This window comes from Equus asinus, chromosome 30 (assembly GCF_041296235.1).
Source record: "Equus asinus isolate D_3611 breed Donkey chromosome 30, EquAss-T2T_v2, whole genome shotgun sequence".
Taxonomy (NCBI): domain Eukaryota; kingdom Metazoa; phylum Chordata; class Mammalia; order Perissodactyla; family Equidae; genus Equus; species Equus asinus.
Genome location: NC_091819.1, coordinates 15,415,843 through 15,429,097, shown reverse-complemented (window position 1 = coordinate 15,429,097; position 13,255 = coordinate 15,415,843). Strand labels below are relative to the sequence as shown.

General features: G+C 36.7%; 1 protein-coding gene across 2 annotated transcripts in view; it reads right to left on the bottom strand.

The window, feature by feature from the left end:
• The window catches only part of SPATA17 (spermatogenesis associated 17), a 196,294-nt gene that overhangs the window by 156,287 nt on the left and 26,752 nt on the right, over positions 1–13,255 (bottom strand). Inside the window, exon 4 of one of the 2 annotated variants that reach the window (XM_014849877.3) lies at positions 9,300–9,350. The exons of the other annotated variant lie outside the window; for it this stretch is intronic. Coding sequence (XP_014705363.2) covers positions 9,300–9,350 — 51 coding nt within the window. The remainder of the gene's footprint in view (positions 1–9,299; positions 9,351–13,255) is intronic. 2 annotated transcript variants of the gene reach the window in all.

Below are 13,255 nucleotides of genomic sequence, written 5' to 3'. Positions count from 1 at the left end.
TAAAGACAAAAACATGTCATTATACATATTTTTAAAACATTTATAATTGCCTTACAAATACTAAATGTGAAGTTAACTATTGAAAGATTAAAAATTTGCTTTACCATTTCCTGCCATTTCCACAGCCTGACCACATGGATCTTTTGTTTTTCATAACCAACTGACTTGAAGATTGCATTTGGTCTCATGGAAATCAATTTTTTAATGGGCTTTTTAAATTCAGCGGTATCAAAGTCTCTAAACAAAATGTTGTCTTGTATCTTCATCATGACATTTTAATACTTCTTTAACCACAGTTAACATTTATTGAGTTCTTACTATATACAACGCACTATTCTAAGAGTTTTGCTCTCATTTATGTGTTTAGTCTTTAGAATACTGCTATGAGATGAAATACTCATGGGATACTGCTATGAGATGAAATAGAATACTGCTTAGGGATGAAAAAACTGCTAAAGAGAAGCTACGTAATTTTCTCATAATTATACAGCTGCTAGTGATGGATCCAGGAATGAAACTGGGACCTCAGAGAGCCCATTCTCTAAACCACTGCAATATGGAACTGGGAACAAAGTGAACTGCAATTTTCAATGAATGAACATTTCTGTTGACAGTATCTGTTTTTTTCAGATGAGAGGAATGTTGGGGGCTCTAAGAGAAGATACGTAAGAGGGCTGCTAGATGCCTTATAATGCCCCAATAATCATGAGAATCAGTCAATCTCCCCAAGCTCTATCTTTGCTAATATTACCTCTATTAGAAAAACTCAAAACAAAAATAAAAATGTATAGGGGCCAGCCTGGCGGTGCAGCGGTTAATGCACACGGTCCCCTTCTTGGCGGCCCAGGATTCGCTGATTCGGATCCTGGGTGAGGACATAGCACCACTTGGCAAAAGCCATGCTGTGGTAGACGTCCCACATAGAAAGTAGAGGAAGATGAGCATGGATGTTAGCTCAGGGCCAGTCTTCCTCAGCAAAAAGAGGAGGATTGGCAGTAGTTAGCTCAGGGCTAATCTTCCTCAAAAAAATAAACAAATAAAAATAAAAATGCATAGATCTTAATTTTGTAGGAAAAAAAAATCTCAACTTCTTTAAAGGACTAGAGACAGAAGAAAGAGCAAAAATTGAAAAAATGTTCACTTAGCCTTGCATAAAGATTTAACTTTATTCTCTAAAATTTTATAGCAATTTTGCATATATTTATGAGTTATTCACATACTATATATGGTTCTCTTTCTTGATACGATGTCCTTCCAATGTTTTGCACAGTTAGCTAGGCTAGGAACACACATTTTCACTAAACATTATTTTTTTTTAATAGGAAAGAGTAATTACTATAGAGATTATACCTAAGTGCATTTGGTTTTATCTCATTTGCCTATGACATTTTAACTAAATATGTTGAGTTTAAAATTTTTATAACTTGAACATTGGAGCTATAAGAATAAATAGGAAACATGTTTTACTTGAATTCTGATCCTTTATTTTTCTCTGTTTTAAAATATGGCCATTTAAAAGACTCTAAAGAAGTGTTTTAGTTAACCCCAGTGTGAGAATGACTAAAATAATTGAAGTTATGCAAAACTGCTTGTAAGAACAATTAAATCAGAGACAATAATTCCAGAAAGTAAAACGAAGTGAAATAGCAAGCTAATGCAACAACGTTATAGAACGTCTTTCCAAATATTTTTCAAATGATCTTATTTTAGAGATTAATTCTTTAAATGCAAATTAATTTTTCCAGAATTATATACTCAATTTAGAAACTATCTCCCTCTAATTTGACCAAAATCATATTACGACTGATAAGGAAAGAAGAGGAATTGACACAAAGCACTTTCCTAATGAAAAAGAATCATCAATTGGAATATGTATACATGTATAAATCATACATGCAAATAGGTGAATATTTTCCTGGCTTATCTAATTTAATCATTACAGTCTCATTCTGAGGTAGAAATTATTATTAGCCTCATTTGATAGAAGAGGAAATTGGTATTTAGAGAGGGTAAATAATTGCCTAAGGTCATGTAGCTGGTTGGATAACTTCAAATGTTTCAGCATACTCTTACTGCATGCACAGTAATGATCGTATTGAAGAAAAGACTTGTAAACAAAAGTACCTACAGAAAACCCATCATCAGCAACAGGAGTGACTCAGGAGGCAAGAGAAAATATTGGGATATCAAATAGTGTTAAGGGAGGCACTACCTATCACATGAAAACATCATTAAGTTCTAAATAAAATAAGATTAAATGTGCCAGGAAACATAAAAGATGCATGCTGGAGTGTCAAGAAGGAAAGAGGAAGATGTTGATTTATGACTAGGTCCTATCAGCGTAGTGGGCATGTGAGTGGGTGAACAGGCCGCCATCCAGTCAAGTGATTGCTAACTGCTTTCATTCTCATGATAACCTTGTGAATAGGCCATGATCTCTGTTAGAAATGGAGAAACTGAGGTTAAATAACGTGATCAAGGTCACATAACCAGTAAAAGAGGAAATAGCAGTCAGGATACAAACGGAGCTCTGTCGTGGTCTAAAGTCCACTAGAACATCTTATGGATGGACCCAGAAAGAGAGAAAGAGCGTGTGGACGTGTTACAAAGAGAGAGAGCGCGGACGTGTTATAAAGAGAGAGTGTGGCTGTGTTCTTAAATTTAAAAGATATCATTTTCTTATACCGTAGGGAGCCCAGTTTAACCAACAGCTAATTGACATGATAAGACACAATATGCTGAGGTTCTACTGTACTTCCTGTTATAGGAACAAATGACATATTGAATTTTGCCTAAATTTCCTGTTGATATCCCAGTACTAGTGAATAAACTTTTAATTAGAAGGAAAAGTACTTTCAAGAGGCAAGATGACTTTTGATAACATTTCTTCTTAATTTCAAGGTGAAGGGGTTAATACTTCCAAAAAACAAAAGGGAGGGGCTAGTATTCATGTCCTTCAAAGTAATTAGCAACTTTCAAAAGTGATTGGTATAAAACAATTATTGTCATTGATCAGCTCTGAATAGATAATTTTAAACAAAGCCATTGTGTGCTCAGCAGATTACAGCTTGTTAACGGGCAAGTTCTAAATGACCTCTTAAGCTAGTCAAATCAATGATGCATATTCCTCATTAAGTAACATCAAAATGTAAGTGGTCTTATAAATAATGTTTATTTTAAGCCCTAAAACAAATGGCAAAACCTTGCTATAGCAAAAGCCATCTGCTCATAGGAAAGAGTTTCCCTCCACTGGCTTTACTTTTATTCCTCAAAATTCAAAGTAACCGGAATGCTATCAAAACAGAGAAAAAAATAACATTTTCTCACCTAAAATTAAAATGAAGACATGGAAAACAAATTCATCGATAATAACCTACCTAGTATTAATGCTCTAAATGTGTATGAGAGCAAAGAAGTAGAACTCAGTTATTCACAATTACACTATTAGAATGCCCAACATTCCACAAAACTCTACAGTGAGCACAGAAGAGTGGGTCTGCTAAATTTTCAAAGATAGGGTGTTTAAAATACAGTAAGTTCCAAGTTTCCATTCTAGCTGTCACTGCATTATCATGTCAAAAATATACATATATAAATCTTAACTGGATATTTTTAGCTAGCAGAAGATTCTGGATAATTATTCCAGGGGCAGTTTCTTCTCTTTAACATTCCATTTCCCGACTCTATCTGACATTATACTTGCTTTCTCTACAAAGACATTTAATCATTTCATGATGATATTGGGACTAGAAGTAGCAGGAAGGGAGAAGAAATAGTCTTGCCTGATGATGGAACATTTAAATAGCTGTCCATCATCAGGCAAAAGCTCGGGATTGTTGAGATGGTCCCTTCCCCCTTATTTCTTAGGCTGACGTTTTGGGACGCCTTTTTCTGCATGAACAAGACTGTGTCTTACTCATTTTGTATTCCTAGAATCTAACATAATGTCTAGTATATGAGACCTTCAGAATCCTTTCCCTGAATTAATTTGTCTATTTAACTGTATCTATCTAATCTTAGAGTCATTATTCTAAACATAAATACTTACTTCATAGTATTAAAAATATGAAAATAGGATTATAAATAGTTTAGGACCTTGCGATGAATCCTTGTATATCTGACACATATTTAACCATTTTTATTTTTATTTTTTTGAGGAAGATTAGCTCTGAGCTAACATCTGTCACTAATCCTCCTCTTTTTGCTGAGGAAGACTGGCCCTGAGCTAACACCCATGCCCATCTTTCTCCACTTTATATGTGGGACACCTGTCACAGCATGGCATGCCAAGTGGTGTATAGGTCCATTCCCAGGATCTGAACAGCAAACCCTGGGCCACTGAAGCAGAAGGTGTAACCTTAGCTGCTGCGCCACCCGGCTGGCCCCCCATTTTTTAATTAAAGACACCATCTAAACTCTTCTCATATTTTTTTTATATCTTAAACACAAGTGGGAAATAAAATAAAATGGTTAATTGATGTTTCCAGTTAGATTAATTTCTGTAAATTAAAGTTTTTTATATAGATCCAGAGCTCTAAGAGGAAAAAGCCAATAAAGTTATGGTTATTTTTCAAGTGGGTTGTTTTAGTCTAGCGCTTCTCTTGTTATTATAGTTTTTATTTTCCTTAAAGTGAGGGTTTCTATCTGAACTAAAATGTTTTGGGGCACTAATTTCAAGTTAAATCTTTTAAAACAACTGCAATAATAAAGGATCAGTGAGAACCTCCAGGTTCCAGCAAAATATCTCTAAGTAAATATATGCGATTGATCAATAACATGTAAAGGTTTCCAGGGTAAAAGGAATTCTACCGGAAACAATCAATTACATCTGTAGTTCTTTAAAACTCTGTAAGCTTTCGATTATCACCATTTTTCATTCCTCATAGATCTTTGAAACCGAAAGGAAAAAGTCTGATAACATTTTTGTTTTTGAGGAAGATTAGCCCAGAGCTAACATCTGCTGCCAATCCTCCTCTTTTTGCTGAGGAAGTTTGGCCCTGAGCTAACATCTGTGCCCATCTCCCTCTACTTCATATGTGGGACGCCTACCACAGCATGGCTTGACAAGCAGTGCGTAGGTCCACACTGGGGATCTGAACTGGTGAATCCAGGGCTGCCAAAGTGGGCCATGCAAACTTAACCACTGCGCCACCGGGCCGGCCCCTCTGCCCAGTCTTTGGTCGGCCTGAGATGACACTCAAGTGCTTAAGTAGATGCCCGCTAGAACCAGAAATAGAGAGTTATTTCTACCAGGCTGTCAGAAGATAGATAATTGTACATCTAGATGAGACAGGGAGAGAAATGAGTTGAGCAACTGAATCATAGCGTAAGATTTGTATAAGATACTGAAAGGTATCAAAGAAAGAAAACTGAAAATAAAAGTTGGAGGCCAAATTTAAATAAGATCCACAATGGCATGCCCAGGGTGCTGGAAGAAAAGTAGAACCCTAATCTGGAGCAAAGTAAAATTGAAGACCAAAAGGCAATAGAGTGTCACACAGAGAAACGGGGAATAGGGTCCCAGGAGCTAAAATAAAAATTTACTGAGCAATTTATTGCTGTATTAATTGACTTCACTGGCCTAGCAGCAAATCAGTAACAGGGGTTTTGTAAAGGCAAACTGTGGGTTCTGACAGTAGCTTATAGCATAGCAAAGCTCCTTCAAACTTGTACTTATCATGGTCCTTTGGCAAGGACCCAAAGCTCCTGAGGTTTTGCATTCCCGTGCGAACTGCGCTAACCAAATGTTACTTTACCATCCAGTTTATCCACACCACACACGCTAGTCAGGTAACAAAGAAAACCTTACAGATCCCCCAGCAAAGGCTTAAATAATTTCCAACAAAGGCACTTGGGGACTTAGAGAAAAAGTATTTAGAACAAACGACTTTTATTTTACTCCTTGTTTAGAAAAGAATGAGTCAACATTCATTGACTTCTCCAGGGACATTTATTTAACCACCTACTATAAGTCAGGAACTGTAGATTCAGAGACTCAGAAGATAGGATCCAGGCCCCAAGGGGCTTACAGTGTGTAGGGGGTGGATGTAAATTAGTAAGGATAATAAAATGTTACAGGTTCTATAACAGAAGTATGCCAATGGTAAAATAGGAACACAAAAAGAGAGAGTGATCAATTCCACAAGGTAGGGGGATCATAAAGTCTTTAGACAAAAGGTGACCCTTTAAAAAATAAATGCAGCAAATCAGGCCATGAATATCTGTTACATAAAAAAATCATATACACATAATTTATTCTTCATTATAAAAGAGTGAGATCTAGTTAGGAATGGATAGGCTAAAAATAAATTTTTTAAATGCTTCTCTTTTCAAAAATGCTCCACTAGCCTCTTGGGCAATTGACTATAATGTACTTGTTATGCTAGGAGTGAACAGTTAAATATATAACTTGCGTTTGGCTCAGTACATGAGGCAAATTAAGACAAAAATTTTCCTTATCGATTGTACGTGAAGATCCTACTCATGATTTGGGTACCTGTTTATCTGTCTGAATATTATTGGCCACATAGATTTTTGGCAGTTATGTTACTCTTAGAGGTTCTTCTTGAATCCTCACTGCCACCCATATTTAAATCATTTCTAGGGTAGTTATTGTAAACAAAGCTACTTTGTAGCTTATGATCTGAAAAGAAAGAGCTGTAGACATCAGAAGCAAAGCTTCAGCTACTGGTATCCAATTAGGGTTGTAATCTGTAGATGTGTACAACTCGAAGCTTTGTGGACCACACAACGGTCTCTTCAGGCGCTCACTCTTGTAGAGAGCAAAATTTTCAGAGCACCGTCTTGCAAAAATCCATTTACCACTAGATTCAGTTTGGGTCTCTGTGACCAATCAATGCTAAAAATTAACCTCTGTTAGGGAATCACTTATGGCCTCTATGCAAGTGAGCCTCATTCCCGATTCCTCATCAAAGGAACAGGAAGTACCTAGTCCATTTCCAGGTTAAGCCACCCAACCTCTGAAGGAAGTCTTTGGAGCTCCTTGTTAGAGAAGTGTTTCTATCACAAATTTTCTACAGTAGTATTTACACACTCCAAGTAGTCTTACAAAAATTCCTGAGAGTCTTTAGTGGATCATTCCAGACTCTAGGTAATGCTCATGTCTTCCTTCCCCTCACTTTAATGCCCACTGCATTTCCACTCCTACTCTTCTTTCTTGGAATGTGTCAAATAAAAAGCAAATCCCGACATAGTAAGGGGAGACTTCATTTGAAAGAATTATTGCAAGGAAGAGGGGGTGAGTGACCACTGCTATATGTGGAGATGAGCTATCGCAATAGGGAGAACACTTTGACCATAGGAGTGCAAGCACATCAAGGATTAGGCAAAAAGTGTTTCCCTTTTAGAGGAAGGGGTAAAAAGGCTAGAAAGAAGCAGATATGGGGAAGTGAGATGAAAGGGTGGCAAATTCAGATAGTAGACCAGAGAACGTTTTACCCTGTAGTCGGCCTATTTTCAGGAGGGGGTGTTAAGGAGATGCTCTCTGCTGGCTGAAGTTCAGGGACCGGGGGAGGGAGCGAACTTAACCACCACAGGGTTAACAAACATATTTTTCCAATTGATCTATGGGGACAAGCAGTTCAGCTAATCATCTGTGAGGTAAAGAATGGGAATTTAGGGAGAGTCTGTGTGTGGCCTCATCGTACATAAAGGAGCGGGAGCATCTGTGCCTCGTATCTAAGTCATATGGGGATGGGTGGATTTTTGGCAGAAAGCTATTTCCAAAACACAAAAGGGTGGGGGAATTTTTAAACTTTGCTGTTTTCCAGGATCATAGGACTCAGGGAAAGTTCAACATTGTCCATTGACGTTAATCAAAGACAAGTTGACTTTGGGCAATGCGATGAGGAAATGCAGCTTTAGTATGATGAGGGAATAAGCCAAAAACTCTGCCTTCCATGCGGCTTGGATTGATGGGGGTTCTTAGATGTGCCGAGTCTAGGTAAAAGGAAGCTTAACGATTCAAGTCAGATTAGAATTCTATACACAGATTTGGAGCTAAACAATAATAAGAGAATGCATTTTTCTAACCCTATCTTCTGTGCCTCTGTCTTCCCCTGGTGACCTATAAGGACATCTAAGTCTTCAGTCATCAACTGCTCTAGGCTCTTGCTCATCTCTTGCTTTTTACTTTGGAGATGCATCTGACATGGGGTAAATAGAAAAGAAAGAATCTAACAGTATTTTAGGCTCAGAGGTTAAGTCTTTGGCAGAAATGTACAGAGCATCAAGATCTCCTAAATTCCCAGACTCAAGCATTCTAGTAAAAGAGGAAAACTAAATTGTTTTCCTATATTACTGTATCATTACGAAAGGTAAATAGCCCACTGTAGCTGGAGTATCTGCCTCTGGCTCAGGAAAGAAGCAAGAAGATCCACTTCTTCCTCTTGTTTCTTTCCTTAAACTACAGAAGAACAGAGAGGTAGACGGACAGATATACTGGAGATGTCCCTGGGCTAGGACCTCAGCACACTCACACGTGTAGAGGAAAGAATTCTTAATGTTAATTTACCTGCCCTGGGTCAACATACGACTTTCAGAAGGTAATTTGCTACCTTGCCTCACCCAAAACGAAATCCATTATTAACAGAAGTAAGAACAGATTAATGAAAGAAAATATAAGGCAACGTAGGTGTTAAGGATATTAATGAAACGCACTTAAGTAATTTCTCCACTTCTAATAGCTTAACAATTAAGCTATCACCATATTGCCTGAGAAAAAAGAAATAATATTTTTGTTGTGCCCCTTCCCCAAATCTCTGCAGAAACCAAGTTCAAGCACTATAATCACTAAATTCACCTTTCTATTGGGAAAATGACACATAAAAATGAAATAGAAATGATAGAAATAAAACTTCTAAGCTGGCAACTGACTTTATTACTGTTAAATCATATGAATAATTTCTAATTGATTTGTATTGGGCAGGAATCTTATATTCCAGAACCATGTTCATCTATTTATCATAATATTCTATATGACACATGGAAACGAATACATTGCTTCATTAATATTTACAGTCTTTCTCTAGATATGGCCCAGAGATATTTAACATTCTAAAACATAAGCATTGCTAATTACATGTTTTACATTTTACTCTTAATTTTTAAATACTGCCAGGATTATTTAGTATAACTAACTTTTTAACCATGTACTCTTTTCTCTCTTTACCATTAGCATATCAATCAAATTTGCATTATTCTGGTTTGCTCATTTTATTAAAAGCAAATTCAGGGCACAATTGACTTTTCATTTGTTTAACAAGTGAAGAAATATTTACCCTGACAGCCATTTCATTGTAGAGATTCATCTTCATAGTATAATATGCTAACTGTGAATCAAGAAAAAAAAGATGGCATATATTTCAGTTACAGAAAGACACTGCAGCCTATTTTTACATATAAAAGATAAGAATCTTTATACATAATACATAATAAGAGTTCTAGGCTTAGAAAAATGAAATCAAACTTTGTATTGAAGAGATAGGCTTCCTAATACATAATGCAGGCTTAACCAGAAAAATCTATGGTAGTCAAACTAGGAGCTAATGGAGATATATGATCATAAAGTGCTCTCCGCTGAGTTTGATAATCAATGGTGCTCTACTGAGGATAGAATAACAAAGCAGAAATATTCACAAGTGCTGGTGACACGCAGTATTGTATGATTTATTCACTGGGGTTCTTTTAGCCAAAACTCACAGAAACATAAAAGGAATTCATATTTCAAGACGTCTGGTTTAATGAAAAATTCAAAGAAATGCTGTCTTCAGTCGAAATCGTTCAAGGATATGGATGCAGTGATGGAACAAAATTGTGCCTTCCAACCATCTGTACAAAATGTTATGTACTTAGATGCCTCCTGAGTAATCCTTGGGAATTTTGTTTCATTTAATATTCATTTTAACACCATAAAATCATAAATACAATAATATCACGTTACAGCAAATCCCCTGATATAGTGAAGGCTTCCTAAAGTCTTGGTTTCTTTCTAGTAGAGACACATTTATCTATTAATATACAAATCTCTATTACAGTAAATAATCGTTTAGCAACATAACTTATTTCAATGAAAATAGTGCTTTAAATAAAGCTTCCACATATGTTCTATCTTTTAATTAAAAATGTAAAATTAACACAACTCAATGTACGATAAACAGTAAAAGCAATGAAACATATTTTTTCAACACAAAATACAACTTCATCCATTTTTATTCACTCAAAATTCATTCGACTAATATAATCTGAGCCCGGGTAATAGATGTTACGTTTCAGATAAAAAATCAGAGAAGAGTGCCTTACCAGGTAATAGATGCTACATTTCAGACAAAAAATCAGAGAAGAGTGCCTTAATCTTTTACATCGGGGTTTTCTTCCCCACGACAAATAGGAATTCATATAAAAGGGTTTCACTGTAATTAGTATTGTTTGAATTGCCTGGTCTGAGCCACAGCAAATTGTCTGTGGAGAGCAGAAGGGCTGGATTATTTATCAACAGTCTGAGTAATTAAGAAACAGTTGGCTGCAATATGTTATTTACAAATGAACACAATAATGTTACTTCATTTTAAATTCTCTTTCTTTGTTATAGTAAGCGAGGCATAATTCTTGGTATTTGAGGTGAATTTAAAATATTGACTTTAATATCGTATTTCTCCAAGTCCTCTTGAGGCAAATATAACCACTAAATATTTTTATACAGAAGAAACACAGTGGAAATTATATATTTGAAGACGTTTGGGTTCCGAAAAAGATAACTGTTTCTAATCTTTATCACATTGTTGTTCAGGTAGCAGTGGTGAGTGTGTCTGAGTTTTCGAGCCACAGATCTGAGTTCAATTCCTGACATTGTTTTTTTTTTTAAAAAAAAAGATTTGAAATTGTATTTTATTCATGTAGGTTGCATTGACATCAGTGAGGTATTATTCATGACTGTTAAAAATTATGAGCTAACCTAATGCCCAGCAAAGCCAAGTTTCTTTTTAAGTGTTAGTACTTTTATTTTTTGTTTTTTATTTTTTTAATTTATTTTATTGCAGTAACATTGGATTATAACATTAGATAGCTTTCAGATGTACATCGTAATATATTTCAAATTCTGTGTAGATTACATCATATTCACTGCCCAAAAACTAATTATAGTCCATCACCTCACATGTGAGTCTAATCACCCCTTTCACCTTCCTCCCCTCCCCCCTTGCCCTATGGTAACCAGCAATCCAATCTCTGTTGCTGTGTGTTTGTTTGTCTTTGTTTTTATCTTCTATTTATGAGTGACCTGACAGCTGTGTGGCTTTGAACAAGTTACGTAAAGTCTCTCAGTCTTGATTTCCATCCTTACAAAATGGGTCATTACCTACTTCATAGAGTTGTTGTGAAGATTAAAATTCAATAAAGTATTTAAGGGGCTTGGGACATAATTGATGGTCATTACAAACGGGATTATCAGTAGTATAGTTACACGTTTTGTGGCTAAAAGTAAGTAATTTAGCTGTAAGTAAAATTCCAAAACGAATAAGAGGTTACATTTTATTCTGAAAGAAGAGGAGAGAGATATAGCTTTTAAGCCTGAGAATTCTGAATTTTACAGGTAAAAGGTGGAAAAGCATTTTTTTTTTTTTGGTGAGGAAAATCGGCCCTGAGCTAACATCTGTGCCAATCTTCCTCTATTTTGTATGTGGGACACCACCACAGCATGGCATGATGAGCGGTGTGTAGGTCCACACCCAGGATCCGAACCTGCAGACCCCAGGCTGCGGAAGCGGAGTGCACAAACTTAACCACTATGCTATCTGGCTGACCCCTAGAAAAAAGCACTTTCATTCCATTGTATCATTCCCATGTGAACCACCAACTGATATTATATTTATTCTCAATTCACTAGGCCAGATGCTTTTGAAAGTACCAAAAATACACATGCAAGAAAAATACTGTATGAGTCCACTCATATGAGGTACCTGGAACAGTCAAATCCACAAAGACAGAAAGCAGAACAGAGGTTACCAGGGGCGAGGGGAAGAGGGGAGTTACTGTTCCATTTGAGATGATGGAAGAGTTTTGGAGATTAGGATTAGGCAGAGGAAAGGGAATTATAGGTAGATAATAAAAAGAAAAGCAGAGACACAAAATCACAGGAACCAGAGGAGAAAACCGATGTGAAGCTTGGAGTCGTCAACAGTCACAAACGTGGCAAAGGTCACACAGAAGGTGGACTGTACAAGGACAGAAGTGCTAGGATCACTTTAGACAGGTTCTGTATTTTCAGACAGCATTTCAGACAGTTTTTCAGCATTTGAACATGAAATCAACCACTTGTTAGCTGTATGGCCTTTGTCACATCACCTAGCTCAATTTTTAGGTTTCTGAAATTTTTTTCTGGAGAACGTATTCCTTTTAAGTACATAATCAGGGGCTGGTCCAGTGGCACAGGGGTTAAGTGCACATGTTCCGTTTCGGTGGCCTGAGGTTTGCCAGTTCGGATCCCGGGTGTGGACATAGCACACATCAAGCCATGCTGTGGTAGGTGTCCCAAATATGAAGTAGAGGAAGATGGGCATGGATGTTAGCTCAGGGCCAGTCTTCCTCAGCAAAAAGAGGAGGATTGGCAGCAGTTAGCTCAGGGCTTATCTTCCTCAAAAAAAAAAAAAATCAATTTTATGAGTGGTTAATCCATGAGGACCTTTTGGACAGAGTGGTTATTCAGTGGGATTGGACCATGATCACTGATGGGAACATGAGTTTCTTCCTTTTTTTTCTTTCTATCAGATGAATTACAGTGGGGGGAAAATAAATGAGAACCACTCTCCTAGAGGTCAAGTGACATTCAAAGCTCACCACAATCAGGTCCCAATTTTTTTCCAATTGTGTCTCATCACTCCATTCCTTTAAACCTCAGTATGATCAATTATTATTTTTTCTTCTTCACCTCCACGCTCCTGTTACTCCCCTTGTCTGAAATGTCTTACCATTCTTTTCTAGCTATCTAAATCCTATCTCTTCAGTTTTTCTTGCAAGCATTTATGAGAAACTACCTTTCTCCCCCGTTCCAAGCAAAAGCAACTAGAAGAAGCTGGCATTCCCCTAGCTCCAATGGATACTTTCAAACCACAGGCAGTACTCCTTTAAAAACCACAATGACAACAAAAAACCAAAAAACTTACTTTTTAATCTCAAGCTTTTCACATTTATCACTCTCTATCCCATTTTGGCGTTGTCATTCCTCCTCAGGTCTCCAGAT